General features: G+C 41.6%; 1 protein-coding gene across 1 annotated transcript in view; it reads left to right on the top strand.

The window, feature by feature from the left end:
- The window catches only part of LOC141273057 (uncharacterized), a 35,709-nt gene extending 18,402 nt beyond the window's left edge, over positions 1 to 17,307 (top strand). The window contains exons 2-7 of the mRNA XM_073684394.1: positions 1,150 to 1,301; positions 1,486 to 1,647; positions 2,839 to 2,962; positions 3,056 to 3,138; positions 5,967 to 6,078; positions 14,461 to 17,307. Of these exons, the coding sequence (XP_073540495.1) occupies positions 1,197 to 1,301; positions 1,486 to 1,647; positions 2,839 to 2,962; positions 3,056 to 3,138; positions 5,967 to 6,078; positions 14,461 to 15,512 (1,638 nt within the window). The 5' untranslated portion in view covers positions 1,150 to 1,196 and the 3' untranslated portion in view covers positions 15,513 to 17,307. The remainder of the gene's footprint in view (positions 1 to 1,149; positions 1,302 to 1,485; positions 1,648 to 2,838; positions 2,963 to 3,055; positions 3,139 to 5,966; positions 6,079 to 14,460) is intronic.
- Positions 17,308 to 20,802: the final 3,495 nt, after the last annotated feature.

Raw genomic sequence — 20,802 nt, 5'->3', positions numbered from 1 at the left:
AGCACCTGGAGGTTCAAAGTGCTCACCACTCATCTAGATAAGTTCCCTGAGGGGTCTAGTTTCCAAAATGGTGTCACTTGTGGGGGGTTTTCACTGTTTAGGCACATCAGCGGCTCTCCAAACGTAATATGGTGTCGGCTAATTATGCCAGCAAATTTTACATTCAAAAAGTCTAATGGTGCTCCTTCCCTTCCGAACCATGCCGTGCGCCCAAACAGTGGTTTTCCCCCACATATTTGGTATTGGTATGTTCAAGAGAAACTGCACAACAAATTTTGGGGTCCATTTTATCCTGTTACTCTTGTGAAAGTGAAAAAAAAAAAAATGGGTCTAATGTAACATTTTTGTAAAAAAAAAAAAAGTTAAATGTTTATTTTTTCCTTCCACATTCCAAAAATTCCTGTGAAGCACCTGAAGGGTTAATAAACTTCTTGAATGTGGTTTTGAGCACCTTGAGGGGTGGAATTTTCAAATTCAAATACAGTAGACATGTGGGAAATGTCATTTATTAACTATTTTGTGTGACATACTGTATCTGATTTAAGGGCATAAAGATTAAAATTTTGAAATTTGCTACATTTTTTTTTTTTTACAAATAAACTTAAGTCATATCAAATAAATTTCACCACTATCATGAAGTACAATATGTCTCAGAATCAGGGGAATCCGTTGAAGCGTTCCAGAGTTATTACCTTATAAAGTGACAGTGGTCAGAATTGTAAAAATTGGCCTGGTGAGGAAGGTGAAAACAGGCTTCGGGGTGAAGGGGTTAAAAGGATTGTCCAGAAATAATTTTCTTTTCTCATAGGCACTATTGATAAGGCTGTGATTGTTTCCTAAATATAAACTTCCTTTATTTATTTTACTCACTCATATAGTGCCATTAATTCCACAGCGCTTCAGACATTATGGACACTGTCCCCATCGGGGCTCCCAATCTAAATTCCCTCTCAGTATGTCTTAGGAGCGTGGGAGGAAACCCATGCAAACACGGGGAGAACCTACAAACTCTTTGCAGATGTTGTCCCGGGTAGGATTTGGACCCAGGACCCCAGCACTGTAAGGCAGCAGTGCTAACCACTGAGCCACCGTGCTGCCCATGTATATTACAATTAAAATCAAATATATAATTCTTCCTCTTTTGTACAGGTAACACTCCTACAGTATAGTCTCCATATGGTCTCCTCCACAAGACAATGACTCTCGTGACTGATCCACAGAGGATGGACAAGGACAGAACAAAGATAACTGAAACAATATTCAACATAACCTTAGAGATTATCTACCTACTGACTGGAGAGGTAAGGGTGAACTTGTGTTAATGTCACCTGACATAGTCTTTGCGTTGAAACAAAAATTAAATCCTGGAATGTATTTGTGACTCTGGCAATGTCCTTGGGGTGTCTCACCATAGAGACCTCACCTAACTTACTGATATGAAGGGTGTCCGATTCCCTGCATAGTGATGTTCAGCTTTTCTTGAAGGATTATATTGTTGTGAAGAAAACATCTAGTCATAGTAAAGGATGGAGCCGAATCCAGGACCACATTATAGAGCCTCCACTTGACTCCTTTATATCTATGAAGAACAATGATCAGAAGATCCTAGACCTAACCAGCAAGATCATTGAGCTGCTGACTGGAGAGGTGAGCGCTGCTGGGAAGGGAATACTGGAACATTAAGCAGTAGCACAAGAGTTGATGTGTCTGGATGATGACTGTATGGTTGTGTCATACTTCTGCTGAAGATACAGGACCGATAGTTCTACAGTACTGATGACTATGGTCAAAATCCATATTGGCAGAATTCTTCATCAGTTGCTTGATTCAGTGCAAGATCACTGCCTTTATCAGTTTTGATGAAGACTCTCATCCGTAAACCAATAATTTATTTATTTGCATTATGCCCATGGACATCAGAAGCACTTTGTCCTCAATCTTCCTCACAAGATTTACGGTCCGACTTATGATGACTTTAGCAATCTCCTGTCTGCAAAGTGCATCAGCTGACACACTTCTACCAGTGTTGTGCCAGCCATAGGACAACCAATTCCGGTTAGCAGACAACCTATTGAGCTTTATGTATAGTGATATGAGGGATTAATTTTTATGAGACAAGTTGAAGTTTTGGATTTTGCTTGTACAGCATTTATGTGGTAAAAATGAGCTGACAATATGAGTCTTCAGGTCAGTGCAGGTACAGTGATGCCAAACTTATAAGGGTATTTATTTATTTTTTTAATAAATATACAGTATATATTTTATTTTAGTTTTCTGAGACCCCCAAACTCTTTTTTTTTTGGAGCTGAGTGAGGCCTTGTTTTTTGCGTACTGAGCTCAGGTTTTCATTCATACCTTTTTGGCATTCATAAGCAGTTTTGACCACTTTTTATTGCATTATTTTGTGGTGAGTGAAGCGACAGAAAAAAAACCTTTGTAGTGTTTCAGCTCTTGAGGGTCTTGAAGCTGTAATCGCTTATTTGCTTATACTATTTACTGCAATATACAGTATTGCAGAGCTCCTATGTAGCCCAGCTACAGACAGGGCTCCATAGGAGGACCTACCTGGCAAGTGTGGCGGACTTCAGCAAGCCCCTATTCCTTACATTACAATTTCCTTACTTTAACAGCAGTAGTCTGAGCATCCTGGTGTTACTGATAGATGCTGACTGTATAACACAGCTGGCATCTGACTGTTATGTTGCAGGCTCAGTTCCAGAACCTGTTCCATACACTTACTTTGACAGCATGACATAATTTTATGTGATGTGATTAATGTGGATTATTGCAGGTACCATGCCCTTTTTTATTTTGCGCTACATTATCATTGTGTGTCAGGTTCTTATAAGATGCCAAGATGTCACTGTCCATTTCTCCATGGAGGAGTGGAAGTACGTAGAAGAACACAAGGACCTCTACAAGTATTTAATCATGGAAGATCACCAGCTGCTCTCGTTCCTAGGTAAGATAAGGCTTTTTTTATGGTTTGGAGGGTTACCCAGATCTCTCTGTCATCTGATAATCACAAATACATCAGTCACTGTGTGTCCTACAGATGGAACCAATATGAGGTCTCCCTTTGCCATGTCTACCCAAGATTATATAGAGGAAAATCTCAGTTTCGCACAGGATCATAAGGTAGATACATCTGATGTTGCACTGCATTTTTTTGTACGAAGGAGAAAACTACGTGGACATTTTACAATTCATTCAATGCCATATCATTACATATCTTAGATTTAAAAGGTAATTGTTAAAGAAAAAATTCTGCATGGACATGAGTGGGGGTTTTCATACTCTGCCTCTACTCCATTCATCGTCATTGGGATTGCTGGAGAAAGCCAAGTACAATGCTTGCCTTTTTCCAACAGTCAATGAATGGAGCAAAGGTTGAGGGTACACATCTCCGCTTCATTCAGGATTGGTCATTATTGGGTTTCAGAGCCCCAATCTCAGGAATGTTGTGGGTCCCAGTTGTCAGACTCCCAATGATCAGCAAGTGTTTTTTTTTTTTTCTTGTAGGGGTGGGGAAGAATTACCCTTTAATAAAATATATATATATATATATATATATATATATATATATATATATATATATATATATATATATATATATATATATATATATATATATATATATATATTTATTATTACAGTACAGACCAAAAGTTTGGACACACCTTCTCATTTAAAGATTTTTCTGTATTTTCATGCCTTCTGTGTGAATGTACAATTTTCATATTCATGAAAACTATGAATTAACACATGTGGAATTATATACTTAACAAAAAAGTGTGAAACAACTGAAAATATGTCTTATATTCTAGGTACTTCAAAGTAGCCACCTCTTGCTTTGATGACTGCTTTGCACACTCTTGGCATTTTCTTGATGAGCTTCAAGAGGTAATCACCGGAAATGGTCTTCCAACAATCTTGAAGTAGTTCCCAGAGATGCTTAGCACTTGTTGGCCCTTTTGCCTTCACTCTGCGGTCCAGCTCACCCCAAACCATCTCGAGTGGGTTCAGGTCTGGTGACTGTGGAGGCCAGGTCATCTGGCGTAGCACCCCATCACTCACCCTCTTGGTCAAATAGCCCTTACACCGCCTGGAGGTGTGTTTGGGGTCATTGTCCTGTTGAAAAATAAATGATGGTCCAACTAAACGCAAACCGGATGGAATAGCATGCCGCTGCAAGATGCTGTGGTAGCCATGCTGGTTCAGTATGCCTTCAATTTTGAATAAATCCCCGACAGTGTCACCAGCAAAGCACCCCCACACCATCACACCTCCTCCTCCATGCTTCACGGTGGGAACCAGGCATGTAGAGTCCATCCGTTCACCTTTTCTGCGTCGCACAAAGACACGGTGGTTGGAACCAAAGATCTCAAATTTGAACTCATCAGACCAAAGCGCAGATTTCCACTGGTCTAATGTCCATTCCTTGTGTTCTTTAGCCCAAACAAGTCTCTTCTGCTTGTTGCCTGGCCTTAGCAGTGGTTTCCTAGCAGCTATTTTACCATGAAGGCCTGCTGCACAAAGTCTCCTCTTAACAGTTGTTGTAGAGATGTGTCTGCTGCTAGAACTCTGTGTGGCATTGACCTGGTCTCTAATCTGAGCTGCTGTTAACCTGCGATTTCTGAGGCTGGTGACTTGGATAAACTTATCCTCAGAAGCAGAGGTGACTCTTGGTCTTCCTTTCCTGTGGCGGGCCTCATGTGAGCCAGTTTCTCTGTAGTTCTTGATGGTTTTTGCAACTGCACTTGGGGACACTTTCAAAGTTTGCCCAATTTTTTGGACTGACTGACCTTCATTTCTTAAAGTAATGATGGCTACTCGCTTTTCTTTACTTAGAATTTGTATTATGGCAAGAAAAAAGCAGCCAAAAGTCTATTCAGTAGGACTATCAGCTGTGTATCCACCTGACTTCTGCACAATACAACTGATGGTCCCAACCCCATTTATAAGGCCAGAAATCCCACTTATTAAACCTGACAGGGCACACCTGTGAAGTGAAAACCATTTCCGGTGACTACCTCTTGAAGCTCATCAAGAGAATGCCAAGAGTGTGCAAAGCAGTCATCAAAGCAAAAGGTGGCTACTTTGAAGAACCTAGAATATAAGAGATATTTTCAGTTGTTTCACACTTTTTTGTAAAGTATATAATTCCACATGTCTTAATTCACAGTTTTGATGCCTTCAGTGTGAATGTACAATTTTCAAAGTCATGAAAATACAGAAAAATCTTTAAATGAGAAAGTGTGTCCAAACTTTTGGTCTGCACTGTATATATTTAATTTTGTCTTATTTGGGTTGTGCTAATGTAATAAAATGGGTTATTCTTATGTTCCCCTGTCTTTTTGCTGCCTCCACACTGAAATCTTCACTCGCTAGTCTGTGTGCAATGTAGTCCTAGTCCAGCAACACTGAGCTTCACCAAAAGAACACCAGATACCTACCGTGAAGCATGGTGGAGGTAGCATTTTACTTTTTGGCAATTTTTTTCAGCAGCTGTAACTGGGGCCTTAGTTAAGGTGGTAGGAATTAGGAGTAGGTCCAAGTATAAGTAAGTCAATTTTACAACAGAACCTTCTGGTAAAAAGCTGAAGATGAAGAGGAATTTCATACAATGAACCTTTGCATACTTTCAAATCAATAAAAGAATGGCCTCACCAGAAGATCAAATTGGACTGGCCCAGACCTGAATCCAATAGAAAATCTGTGGGTGCTGTACACAGAAGATGCCCATGCAGTTTGACAGATTTGGAGCTCTTCTGCAAAGAAGAGCAGTGAAAGATTGCCAATTTAAGAATATGTGCTATGCATTGAGACTCCAACCCAAAAAGACTGGTGTTGTAAATTCAAAGGGTACTTCAACAGAGGTTTTGTATATTTATGCAACCACTTTTTAGTTTTTTCTTTTTTTTCTATTTTTATGTGTATACCTTTTGCTTCACCTATTAAATTAGGTTCCAGATTACACTGAAGTTACAGTTGAGGCCACAATGGGGGATGGAGAAACTTGTGTGATGGTTGAACAAAAGTGCCAAGAGGAGGGAATATCTGTAGTTGTCATCCCTGGTGAGTTTATCCCTAAATGCATGAGTCATTTTTTTTCCTTGCATAGAATGATAAAAGTTTTGCTGGGCAAATATTAGATAGATGCAGGTCCGACTTCTGGAACCCACACCTATCTCTAAAATGAGTGTCCACTGACCCCATTGCGACCTAGTGAGATGGCTGCTGGCCACCACATCCAGACAGAGCATGAATGGTGAGGTGACCCTTCATCCGCACGCCCTCTATATTCCACTATATTCCACTCCTATGGGAGTTGGCTGAACAAGTGTTTTCATCGGTTTCCAGTTAAGCAAGCATGTTTTTCCACACTCCCATACAAGTGAATGGAGCCAGTGACCACTTTATCTGACAGGACTAGGGTTAGGGAAGCACTGTTCTAGAGAAAATCTGGTACCACCTTTGAACCCACGCCTATTAGGCTTTCATAGCATATATCTTCTGGTGATTGCCTCAACGATTACACAGGTAAAGGTAAATTGGAACTTTATTGCTGTATTGGGGATGACTGTGAACAAAATTACTGTTTTAAATAATATGTGAGACTTGGTGCTTGGACACTCCCAGAGCTCTTAAGTACTTCACAAGCCCCTGTCTCCATGGCTGCATGCTCTGCTCACTCCCATCTTCCTGTGCTTGACTACACAGCCTAATCTGGTGCCTCATTGTGGCTGCTACGTGTGTTTTTATAGGTCATTTTGGAGATCAGAAGATAGGCTCTATAGATAATGTTGTGATCCTCTTTGGTATATACAGTAATAATAATAACCTTTATTTATATAGCGCCAACATATTCCGCAGCGCTTAACAATTCAGACGTTCATACAACAGTCATAAGTAACATAGCTAAAGATAATACAATAATTACAGCAAAAATAATGGCGACCCTGCTCGTAAGAGCTTACAATTTACAATGAGGTGGGGGTCACACAAAGTACAATGGCTTATTTACAAGGATGGTCCAACCATCTTGAGGGGATGAGGGATAGATAAAGGCTGCATAAGCTCATCACCAGCCAGTATTTGTGGTGCTTTTTGGTTCGGCGGAGAGTTGTGTGGAGAACTAAGGGATGGGCTATAAGAAGATAAAAGGACTTCTATTAGGGAAGGTGATAGGCTGCCCTAAACAGGTGTGTTTTTAGGGAGCGCCTAAAACTGTGTAAATTGTGGTTCATCCTAATTTCTTGGGGTAGAGCATTCCAAAGAATAGGTGCAGCTCGGGAGAAGTCTTGAAGCCGGGAGTGGGAGGTACGGATTAGTGTGGATGTTAGTCGAAAGTCGCTTGCGGAGCGTAGAGAACGGGTAGGCCTATAAACAGAAATGAGGGAAGAGATGTAGGGGGGTGCCACACTGTGGAGAGCTTTGTGGGTGAGAACAAGCAATTTAAATTGGATCCTATAATTCATGGGCAGCCAGTGCAATGACTGGCACAGAGCGGAGGAGTCTGAGTAACGGTTAGCCAAATAGATGACCCTGGCTGCAGCATTAAGGATGGATTGGAGGGGGGAAAGTCGAGTGAGGGGGAGGCCAATTAATAGAGAGTTACAGTAGTCAAGGTGGGAGTGGATCAGGGCAACAGTGAGGGTTTTTGTTTCCAAGGTGAGAAAGGGGCGGATTCTAGAGATGTTCTTCAGGTGCAAGCGACAAGAGCGGGCAAGAGATTGTATGTGGAAGGTGAAGGAGAGATTGGTGTCAAACAACGCCCCGACAACGCGCCTGCTGGCTCGGCATTATTGTGGTGCCACACATAGAGAGAGATGTCAGATTTCGAGAGGTGAGTAGACGGCGGGAGCAGAAGAAGTTCAGTTTTTGGAAAGGTTGAGTTTCAGGTAGAGAGCGGACGTGATGTTAGAAACTGTACAGTACAGTACTGTACAGCGGGGGTAAGGTCAGGGGATGAGGTGTATAGTTGTGTGTCATCAGCATAGAGATGGTACTGAAAACCAAATTTGCTGATGGTCTGTCCAATTGGGGCTGTGTAGAGAGAGAAGAGAAGAGGGCTAAGGACTGAACCCTGAGGAACCCCAATAGTGAGAGGAAGAAGTGGAGCCAGCGAACGATACACTGAAAGAGCGGTCAGATAGGTAGGAGGAGAACCAGCAGAGAGCAGTGTCCTTTATGCCGATTGAGTGGAGCGTAGAGAGTAGGAGGTGGTGGTCAACGGTGTCAAAGGCTGCACAGAGGTCAAGAAGAATGAGCAGAGAGTGGTCTCCATTACGTTTTGCTGTCAGAAGGTCATTGGTTACTTTGAGTGCAGTATTTTCTGATCACAAACTGAGAAATGTCCTAATGTTTTCTCCCTTCTGTAGTAACGTAATAAATTCTACTTAAATGACCCTGATTTAAATGAATGGAGTTTCTAATTGTAGAAATATAACCTCGATAGATGTGCGCCTCATGTTTGCAATGCTGAGGACTTCTGGAAACCATTTTATATGTGGTTCTATATTTTAGTTTTGTGGTTCATTATGTTTTCAGATTGTCAATGACTAAAAAGAAGCAAATTAAGTAAATTTTTCACATTGATGGGCACTAGTGAGCTGCAGTAATGGTTGCGGTCTTAGAATCATTTTTTGAAATCTCGGGCTACACACAGGTTTTTTTTAGTAGCACTGTGCATTTTCTCAATATGGTGCGACAGCTAGCTGTTGCCCGCATGGCATCGCTTAATTTTTACCTTGGAATTGCAGCTGTCTTATTCATATGTACCATATTTATTTAGTAAATGCACCATTCACTTTTTTATTTTTTTTTTACCCCTTCATCACCCAGCCTGTTTTCACCTTCCTGACCTGGCTTGATTTTACAATTCTGACCAATGTCAGTTTATGTGGTAATAACTCAGGAACGCTTCAAGGGATCCCAGAGAGTTTTTTTTTTTTTTTGGTGACTGTGATGAACCTGTAGCCGCCATCTTGGTAATGATAAATCATATCCAGGGATGGCCACACTTCAGCAGCCCCCACCCTTGGGACCTTCTGTTAAAACGTCAACTAGATAGTTTCCCCCCATCCAGGCTCCTGTAAGATAAGAAGCCTACTTAACACTTGAATGCTAGGAGCTTCAAAGACTTCGAGAGGAAACACAGCCAGCAGGGGGGGGTGCTTCGTCTATCTGTACCTGACCATTTGTCCCATAGGACTAGTTTCTTTGTCTGTCACAAGCATGGAGGCATAAGATATAGAAACATGAATAGTACACGCATGTTGCGTGGGATGGGCCAATAAAAAAATATCACGGCGTCCCGGAGCCATTGCGCACACAAGCCTCCGCGGTAGACGTTTGTACGTGCTCTGGAAGCCAAGATATAGCGCGGAGCCATTCCTGAGGACCGTATGGTATCATAATTGATATCAAAAGGTCGGTTACGGCGGCCCGAATCCATGGGAACCCCTGGGGGTATCATGAGACCATCCCAGAAGAAGTTATTGGGTTCCATAGAATTTGGGCTTCTGATCGAAGTTAGACCTGAGGGTGGAGACTGAGCCAGCTGACCTCACCAGCAGTGGGCGGGACGGGGCAGGTAAGATAGCAGGACAGACAAGAGACAAGTCAGTTTTTGACCCAAGAGTGGTGTGCTGAACATCTGAGCACCAGCTGAGGCCACCAAGGGGAGGAGCAGTTTGACCATGCGGTGGTAGGCCTCAGCCTGTAACAAAGAACCGTGCCTGCGACCGCAGAATCCTCTCCCTGCGTCACAAGAAAATCAAGAAACCGGTAACTGATATGCTGTGGTGATTCTGTGTGTTGTATTCCATTGTTGTATAGTTTAGCCTGACCTTATACCTGTGTATATTTAGTTGTATATCGTGTATCTAGTGTATTATTATAATCAATTACCTCAAGTAATTGTGGGCCTGCCTTTTATTCTGCATAACGAACGCACGTCCGTGTGAGCTCGGCTCAAGCCAAAACGCTACCCAGGGTTGGTTCCTGACCCGATATAGGCCCATTCACGGACTGGGCGTATATCTAAAATAGGGACTGGTGGCAGCATACCAACTGGGGATTGGGGAAGGCTGGTAGTGACGGTCGGAGGTTCAGATATATATATTCCTGGCGCGGCCAAGGAAGATATATATACCGCCCTCACTACAGAGGGCCCCGATACCCAGTAGGTTACAGGACAGTCTCTCTGGCGACCGCTTATCCTAGGTGCAGTTCCTTGACTGACCTGAGGCTAAGAGGGCGCTAGCGAGTTGTGCTGTGTAGTGACGTTGAAGGGATAACACACTACCGTGTTCCCTACGCTGGTTGCAGCTACCTGGCACTACTTTCTCTAGGTGCAGTACCTTGACTGACCTGAGAGGTAAGGGGGCGCCAGAGAGCTGCACCCACCGGCCGGCTTTCATCACAGTGACGCATTGTACTTTGTTAGTGGTAAATTTAGGACAATACTTTGTGTTTATTTGTGAAAATATCGAATAATTTAGCAGTTTTCAAAGGTTCAATTTTTACGCCCTTAAACCAGAGTTCTCACACAAAATAGTTAATAAATAACATTTCCCACATGTCTACTTTACAAATTTGTTGTGCAATTTCTCCTAAGTACACTAATACCCCCATATGCAGTAGAAAACTACTGTTTGGGCGCACAGCAGGGCTCGGTAGGGAAGGATCACCATTTAACTGCTGATGTGCCTAAACAGTGGAAACTCCTGTTTGGGCACACTGCCGAGCTCCAAAAGGAAGGAGTGACGTTTTGGAGCGCATACGTTGGTGGAATTGTTTGTGGTTGCATTTGCAGAGCCCTTGATCTGCCAAAACAGTATAAACATCCCCCACCCCCACAAAGTGACCCTATAATGGAATTGATTTAGTGTTTTTTTTGGTATGTGAGTTTTATAATGTGGTGGCATATGTGAGTAGTATAGAGTACCTCAAGTCAGCAAATGTGAGTAGTGTTGAGTACCTCAAGTCGTGCAATATATTACAGTAAAATAATAATAAATTTAGTAATCCATGGATAAATGGTAGACTCTGAAACAGTCTTTCATACACAGACCAGGTTTGTCGGGGCAGGTGTCACACTGATAAATGGCGTCCTTTTGTATCCTCCCTCTGTAATACACTTTGCATTTTTTTGTGACCTTCCTCTCTTTCCAATTTGAGTGACCTCACCAGGAAAATGTTGCCCTGGTATGATTCGGGCACCTTCACTTCCAGAAGTACTGGGGCCCGCTCCTTCCTCACTGCCGAATATTATGACCTTGATCACTACCTCCTGAAATTGAAGGAATATGCTGGCCTGGCCTGCACATCGTGATAGCACGTAAGCGTTATAAATTGCCATCTGTACAGTGTGCACGGCCAGTTTCTTGTACCACACCTTGACTTTTTTTCCCATGGCACTGTACGGCAGGAGGACTATATCAAAGAGATCAACACCCCCCAACCCCATGTTCTTGCTGTACCCCGGTACACAGTTTGGTTTGTGGACCTGTGTAGAGGAACCTCGTACAGCGGTGGGGGTGCTGCTATCACCATGTATGGTGGTCAAGAAAAGGACATCCCTCTTGCACTCGACCACCAGCATGTTGTCGCTAAATCGAGCTCTGCTGTCACCCTATCTGAGCAGTTGCCCAATTAGCGTCTTAGGGAGTCTACTCTGATTTTTGCGGACAGTACCACATGCTGCGGTAGCTTGTGCAGAGAGGGATTTGAAGAGTGGGATGCTGGTATAAAAGTTCTCTACGTAGAGATGATAACCTTGATCCAGCAGTGGGTGTACCAAATCCCACACAATTTTCTCTCTCGCTCCCAGGACAGGGTGGGGGCATTATGGGGGTTGAATCCAGGTGTCCCTCCCAGGGCTGTGGAGTCCGTAAACCAAACCTCCTCAATTTCCATGACTCCCGACTCCACGACTCCCTCATACATGGCTCATGTTTAAGTGATAAATTTACTGTAGCACAAATTCATCTCCGCTAAAAGTCTAGACCCTTAGATCAGGAATAGGACAGACATTTATAGGACATTTCATAACTTTCCGAAATTCTTATGAAAAAAATATTCCCCACAAACTGCATTGAACTACTGTACCCAATTTATTATATTTTGTCGGAGTCAGTCCATTTTATTCCGACTCCACGACCCTGGTCCCTCCCTTCATAAACCCTAAATCTGTGGGTGTAACCTGAGGTAATCTCGCACAGTTTGTAGAGCTTAATTCCATACCTGGCCCTCTTACCGGAATTTGAGCCTCCCCTTGAAATGTATTGGGGACTCATCCACACAGATGTCCTTTTGTAAAATGTAAACCTCAGCAAATTTCTTGAAGAGATCAATGACCGGCCGAACTTTGAAAAGTTGGTCAAAGTTTGGGTCATATAACGGTGGACATTGTGCATTATCCCTGTAATGCAAAAATTTGTGAATGGCTTCAAAGCATCTCTGGGTCATAGCCATGCGGAACACTGGAGTGTTATACTGTACTATACACTAATGCGACCCCATACCATCAAAGATGCAGGATTTTGAACTGTGCTGATGAGCTAGATGGCATTGTCCATGGTTTCCATAAAGAATTTCACATTTTGATTCATCTGACCACAGAACAGTATTCCATTTTACCTTAGTCCATTTTAATGAGCTTTAGCCCAAAGAAGACAGCAGAGTTTCTGGATTGCAGTGATATATGGCTTCTTATTTCAATGATTGCACAGTGAACGGTGTTCACAGACGGCGATTTCTGGAAATATTCCTGATCCTATGCAGTGATGTGTGATGGAATCATGCCTGTTCTTAATGCAGTTTTTTAAATGAAATAGAAGACATGTCAGAAATTGAATAGTTAAACATTTTTCCATGTTTTGTTGTGAATATAATATGGCTATAAGAGATTTCCAGATCATTGCATTATTTGCTTTACCTTTTACAATATATTTGGGAATTAGGGTTGTATAATACCATATTTCCAGCACAGTCAAATCAGTGAGAATCCTACTCGTGCAATACCGGTCATGTTAGATGTATTCTTATCAAAATATCCAGTACGAAGTAAAGAAAAAATGGGAATCCGACATGGAGCCCATTAAAGAAGGACAATGGTGAGATTTTAGAGAGGATTTCAGCCTTTTACTGAGTGAAGCACATAGATTGTCACATCCATATACCCTATGAAATAGGTACAGAACACCTCAATTCCTTTATGATAGGGAATCACCACTCGGCCCTATATATCCTAGATGCAAGTCACAATTTTCAGCGCTGCTCCACATGTTGTAGATCTGTCCACTCCTAGAAAAGTTTTCAAAGGAAGTATCAGAAATAATTAATGATTTTTATTCTTTAAATGTTTTCGTCACATCCCGGAAGTAGATTCTGGGGTATGTGGAGAACCTCGAACCTGAAGCGTCGGGAGAGACTACAGTGGCAAGAATGTTTATATGGAAAGGAAGCTATTAGCACACTTCTGGTAGATGAGAAATGTCCGACTGTACGACAATTTAATACTATAAACTGACTAACTCTGGAGAAAGGAGTGTATGCTGAATGAGGTGCTATTGCAAAATTCAAGAAATTATAGATTGATGCATCGAGAATAGTTTCTATAGAGTTGACTGGATTTGTTATAGGTGATGAACAGGAACAAGTGGTACGTTAATAGTACATGTTGACTTCTCATGGAGGGAGGAAGACCGCAAGTCAGTGTACTTGTTGTTTTTATCCCTTTTGGGGTTTATTAAATACTTTATGTATTTTGGGGTAGAGGGAAGGGGGTGGTGTTCCTTGGCTACAGATTTATCATTTGTCATATCTTTCTCTTGTATGTATTATACAACCTTTTTAAATTTGTTATGCTGGATTGTTACATTTTACAGATGATAGATCGAACTAGATGGCACACATTCATTAACCTACTAAAGTTCAGAGTAGGATGCTTTGCTCATGTTCCCTAGAGAAATCCTAAGTGTAGATATTTTGACAGTTACCTAGATTGTTTTGTTTAGATCCAAAAGTCACTCAAACTAAAGTCCCTATACACTGTTGTTAGGTCGGCAGCTATCTCCCACTCCTTCCTCACACCCGGGAACGTTTGCTCTTCTGCCCTCTGAGAGGGCCACTACCAGACTTTTTTGGCAGTGGCTAACCTCCTGGAAAACAAAAACAGCCATTGGAAATCCAACAGACCCAGATCCTTCTTTTCCCCGACATCATCTACCAGGCGTCCTCCCATACATACTGTATTAGACTGTTGGCTGACCATGCTGATATTCGCAGCTTTGGATGAATTCAGTTTGTATATGGGGGGTGGCTTTATATACAACTTTATTTGATTAAGTCTATGCATTGCTGCAAGATAATCTCTTATAGTTTCATAGATATGTTTTTACAAAATGAATAATGTAATCTGAGTTTGAAAAATGTTTTTATTTCCCGCAGATGACGGCACCAAAAGCTCAGAAGAGCCTCTTGATCTAGCTCTAGGCTGTGGATTAGAAGATATTTATTTTGGACACCTGCATACCACCAATCTGTGCTCAATTCTTCATAATAGTGATCTGTTATCTAGCCCTTATTATTGTAAAGAAACATTCTCCGAGCAATCACAGATTGCTAAACAAGCTATGGGTCACAGAGAGGGTAAAATATATCGATGTTCAGAATGTGGGAAAAGTTTTACCCAGAAATCAGATCTTGTTGTACATGCGCGCAGTCACACAGGGGAGAGGCCGTTCTCATGTTCAGAGTGTGGGAAACTCTTCAGCTCTAAATCAGTTCTTCTTCGACACCGTAAAACTCACACAGGAGAGAAGCCATTTGCATGCTCAGAATGTGGAAAATGTTTTACACAGAAATCTAATTTTGTTGAACATCAAAAGGTTCACACAGGTGAGAAGCCCTTTTCATGCACAGATTGTGGGAAATCTTTTACCCAGAAATCACATCTTATTAAGCATATTAGGACTCATACAGGAGAGAGGCCATTCTCGTGTTCAGAGTGTGGGAAATGTTTTACACAGAAAGCGCATTTTGTTGAACATCAGAAAATTCACACAGGGGAGAAGCCATTTTCATGTCCAGAATGTGGGAAATGTTTTATTCTTAAATCTGTCCTTATTGAACATCAAAGAAGTCACACAGGAGAAAAGCCATTTTCATGTTCAGACTGTGGTAAATGTTTTGCACGGAAAAATGTTCTTCTGAACCATCAGAGAACTCACACAGGGGAAAAGCCATTTTCTTGTCCAGAATGTAAAAAATATTTTACTCGGAAATCTGTCCTTTTTGACCATAAGAGAATTCACACTGGGGAAAAGCCTTTTTTGTGCTCAGAATGTGGCAAATGTTTTACTAAGAAATCCCATTTTAGTAAACATCAGAAGCTTCACAAAGGCAAGAAGTCATTTTCTTTTTTGGAAAGTGGAAAATCTTTCACCCAGAATATACATCTTGAACAGCCAGGGCCTCACACTGTGGAGAAGCCATTTTAATGGTCAGAATGTGGGATTCTTCTACACAAAAAGCACATTTTATTCACTCGCTCACTAAAAGCACGAGCATTTTTGGTGTTCAAAACTGGGGGAAAGTTGTACCCTAAAATCATATTTTATTTAACATCAGAAAATTAATTTCAGCAGAAGGCTTTTTTTTTTTTTTTTATTAAATGTTTCAGGGGGGAGAACCAGTTAGACCCCCACTAGCAGTATACACTCCAATTCTTGTATTCTAATAAGTGCCACACTAACAATGTAACCATTCAAGAGTAAACTTTTATTCTGCAGAGTCGCAGATGCTAGTCTGATGGGTATCTTTTACCTTGGGCTACCTCTGCTTCAGATACTCTAATCGTGCTTCCCTGGGTGGGATTGACACTTTCCATAATAGCCCTACTATAATGGGGAGTTAAATGCACTGTTTCTGTCACGCTCAGGGAGGCTCAATTAGAAGATTTAAGGGAGGACACTGCAGAATAAAAGTTCATTCTTCACTGACTGCATTTTTAGTGTGGCATATCAAACACCTTATTAGAATACAGGACTTGGCATGTATGCCACTATCAAATGGTTAATAACAATCAAGTACCTGATGACTTCTCCTAAATTGGAGAATATAATACCTTTTGTTCCTGGTAGTGATCAAGTAAAACAGCAGCAAGTTACATTTTCAGTTGAAGGGTGCTTCCACACAGTGTTCAGGCCCGTTCAGTGGCTCTGTCAGAGCTTATGTCCAAACCCGAAGCAAAACTAGATTTGGAAGTATGCACCGGTGGGGCCGTAGACTATAATGGTGACAGTAAAGTGAACATGTGCTCTGTCGTGCGTCGTTTTTTGGGCATATATGCCTACTGGAGGCGAACACCCAGGTGCAGTTTACTACATCTTGAGTGGCCGCTTCCAGTAGGCGTCTACGCTTGAAATTGATGCTCGACAGAGCGCACGTTCGCTCTGCCGGCACCAATATAGTCTATAGCCAGTCGGTACATCTGCCCAAATCCCATGTCGCTTCTTCCCTTCCGAGCCCTGCCGTGTGTGAAAACAGAACTTCTTACTACATGTGAGTTATTGCCATGCTCAGAAGAAAATGAGTAACAAACTGTGGGGTCTACTTTTTCGTGTTACCGCTTGCAAAATTGAAAAATTTGGGGCTAAATTTACATTTTCATGGCAATTTTTTTAAAAAATTTTCAATAGGATGATCCAATGTTATCAAATTCTCTGTCGTACCTGTGGGTTCAAAATGCTCACTATCCCCCAGCAAAAATCATTCCACTTTGCAATAATTCCTGTGTAGCACCTGAAAGTTTTAAAAAAAAAAAAAAAATTCCTGAGTTTTGAAGTATTTGATGGGTGCATTTTTTAAAATTGTCTCCCTTTTGGGGAGTTAGAAATATATAGGCCCGTCAGAGTCCATTTAAATGTGAATAAGTTACTGCTAAACTTTTAACCCTTTTATCCTAACAAAATAAAATGTTTAACATTTCCCACATTTTTATAATTTTTCAATTATTTTGTGCAGGATGACTAACTGGTTTAAGGATCTAAAAATTGAAAGTTTGAAAATTGCGATTTTTACAAAATTTCTGCAAATAAATGTAAAACAGATTGTACTTTATGATAGTGGTAAATTTAGATCAATGTGTCACAAAAAAAACAATCACCGACTCACTGGGTTGAAGCGTTCTAGAGTTATTACCTCATGAAGCAACACTGATCAGATTTCAAAAATTTGGTCTGGTCATTGGGGTTAATGTACTTTTTTGAATAAATATCACAAATCAGCAACTAACCAGACATATTTGGTGTTCCTGTAATCGTAACAGCCCCCACAATACAGTGAACAGACTATTTATGGTGGTCAGTAAATGGCGTGACTTTTTTTTTTTTTTTTTCTCCATTAAACCCATAAAAAAATTTAAGAAAAATTTAATGCTGAGGCCGTGTTCACATGTTGCATAAAACCTACACTACACAATAACAATCCTCTCTGATCAGTTTTGCTGTTTTTTATGACTTTTTCCCTTTTATTTGGAGCAGCATTTTAAATTTTTTATAGTGCAGAAAAGCTTTGTATCTGCACTTCCTACATGCGTTTTTTTCAGGCTCCACATAGAAACCTATATAGAAAAAAAGTACCAAAACCGCACATTTCTACACCGTGGTCTAAAGTTTTCACCTCTGCTTGGACAGTTAGGCCATGTTTATGGTAAATGTCGTATTTTTTACACAGAAACTCTGCTGCATTTCACTGTCCAACTAAATATGATGTCATTTCATGAAAACTCCACCCACCGCATGTAAAGACACTGCTGAACTTTGAGGTGTAGGTGCTTTTTTTCACTATAGGCTTCTAGGGGAGCTTGAGAAAAAAAAATGCAGTTTTGTTTTTAAGTGAAGAATCAAAACTTTTCTGTACTATAAAAAAAAAATGCATTAAAACTGCTGCATCATATGTGCACCCAAATGCTACAAAAACGCAATAGCCAGAGAAGATTATCACATAGTTTGGTGCGGACACCTGTAGAAAAAAATGCAGCTTTTACGTTGTGTGAACATGCCCTTTCAGACATGTTTGGCAAAATGGCACTTAAAAAACCTACTGATTATCGCACAAAAAAGCAAGACATCAAATAATGAAGCTTACATAAAAATGATAAGGTAATGGCTGCTATAGCTGAGTGAATGAACAAAAAATAAACAATCTTGGATACAGTGGGATTGTCCTGGATTTAGGTCTACACCCTACTGCCCCAGGTATTTGCTGAATGTCCCTTACCTACCACCGCCCCTCTATCTCCTCCTGCCAGGGTAGAAATAAATGTTAAATGGGTATGGCCAAAAATGGAGCGTGCTCCGCACCGTTTGTGCCTCTTTCACTACTGTAAAAGTTGGGAAGTATGCTTATTGTCTCCAAGTCAATATATTGATACTAAGGACAAAGTAGTCCTCTGATCCACATAGCACAGAATGGAACAGAACTGACAGGTGCAAGTGATCCAACAGCCCAAGCCTCCCAAAGTAGCTGGGATTACAGGTGTGCGCCACAGCACTCAGCGGAGATGTGAGCATTTCTATCCTATAGGAAAAGTCAGTGCTGAAAAGTGCAAATCTAAAAGATAGTCATCCCATGTCAGAACTGAGCTTTTCTGAATTTTTTGTGTTTGTCTTGAAATTTGAGCTTCTGCACCCTTTCGGCCCTCTGTATGTGCTCCCGCCCTAACAAGAGCCGTACCCAAGTATAGCTCTCCTGATGTGTACCTCAGAAAAAATCCCTCCCAACACGTTTCTTTCTCAGTAAAGATGTCGGGGAGTGTAGTCAAAGGGGAAAGAAGCACAAATGTAATGAGGTCCAAATTGCTCCTAAGTCCATATACCACCAGCAGCTCGGGCACAGCCATGGGTAATTCCTGTGCTCCAACTTATGCCAACTTGTTCCTGGGCTGGTGTGAGGAAACGGAAGTCTATGTTGATAAAAAAAAAACGATGACTACGTTGCCCACATCGAGTTGTAAGGAAGATATATTGATACATTAATACTGTGGAAGCGATCAAGGGAAAAATTTGTGGTAGTGCTCAATGAAAATTCTCTGGGCCTAAGGTTCATTTTCATTGCTTACACCCTACTGGTCTCTGTACGGACTGGACAATCCCTAGCCGCACAACTAAAAACACCACCTCGGACATGACTCCCTAAAGGGCCGTTGAGAGGTTTCTTGTACCTGCTGAGGAACCAGAGGGGAGGCTGCTACATACTGCTAAGAAGGGGAGAGGAAAGTGTGCAGGTGGACACTAAGACCCAGAATGAGAAAACTTAAAGCACATTCATAAAGAGGAGAGAGGGAAAACTAAGGAAAGCAAAATATAAATTAAACAAGAATAAGCTCCCAAAACTGGTATGCTGGGAATGTAGACAAACAGACACTCAGCAGGAATACAAACTGTATTTGCTTTGCAGGGAAAATCCCCGAACTGAAGGGCTGGAACTTTTTACCACAAATGCACCTATGACTATAGCCAGCAAGGAAATACAGTGAAGGGATAACATACAGTGGGGAAAAAAGTATTTAGTCAGCCACCAATTGTGCAAGTTCTCCCACTTAAAAAGATGAGCGAGGCCTGTAATTGACATCATAGGTAGACCTCAACTATGAGAGACAAAATGAGAAAACAAATCCTGAAAATCACATTGTCTGATTTGGAAAGAATTTTTTTTTTCTAATTTTGGTGGAAAATAAGTATTTGGTCACCTACAAAAGTTCATCTCAATACTTTCTTATATATCCTTTTGTTGGCAATGACAGAGGGCAAACGTTTTCTGTAATTCTTCACAAGGTTGGCACACACTGTTGCTGGTATGTTGGCCCATTCCCCCATGCAGATCTCCTCTAGAGCAGTGATGGTTTGGGGCTGTCGCTGGGCAACACGGACTTTCAACTCCCTCCAAAGGTTTTCTATATGGTTTAGATCTGGAGACTGGCTAGGCTGCTCCAGGACCTTGAGATGTTTCTTATGAAGCCACTCCTTCGTTGCCCTGGTGGTGTGCTTGGGATCATTGTCATGCTGAAAGACGCAGCCACATTTCATCTTAAATGCCCTTGCTGATGGAAGGAGGTTTGCACTCAAAAGCTCATGATACATGGCCCCATTCATTCTTTCATGTACACGGATCAGTCGTCCTGGTCCCTTGGCAGAGAAACAGCCCCAAAGCATGATGTTGCCACCCCCATGCTTCACAGTAGGTATGGTGTTCTCTGGATGCAACTCAGCATTCTTTCTCCTCCAAACACGACGAGTTGTGTTTCTACCAAACAGTTTTACTTTGGTTTCATCTGACCATATGACATTCTCCCAATACTCTTCTGGATCATCCAAATGCTCTCTAGCAAACTTCAGACGGGCCCGGACCTATAATGGCTTAAGCAGGGGGACACATCTGGCACTGCAGGATCTGAGTCCCTGGCGGCGTAGTGTGTTACTGATGGTAGCCTGTGTAACATTGCTCCCATCTCTCTGCAGGTCATATACTAGGCCCCCCGTATGGTTCTGGGATTTTTGCTCACTGTACTTGATATCATTTTGACCCCACGGGGTGAGATCTTGTGTGGAGCTTCAGATCGAGGGAGATTATCAGTGGTCTTGTATGTCTTCCATTTTCCAATTATTGCTCCCACAGTTTATTTCTTCACACCAAGCTGCTTGCCTATTGCAGATTCAGTCTTCCCAGGCTGGTGCAGGGCTACAATTTTGTTTCTGGTGTACTTCAAACTCCACTATGGTGAAGACC

The sequence above is a fragment of the Phyllobates terribilis genome, unplaced genomic scaffold (genome assembly GCF_046119375.1).
Source record: "Phyllobates terribilis strain yellow unplaced genomic scaffold, ASM4611937v1 Scaffold_5__5_contigs__length_657084704, whole genome shotgun sequence".
NCBI lineage: Eukaryota > Metazoa > Chordata > Amphibia > Anura > Dendrobatidae > Phyllobates > Phyllobates terribilis.
Note: the sequence above shows the minus strand (reverse complement) of the source record. Positions and strands in the feature narration are given on the sequence as shown.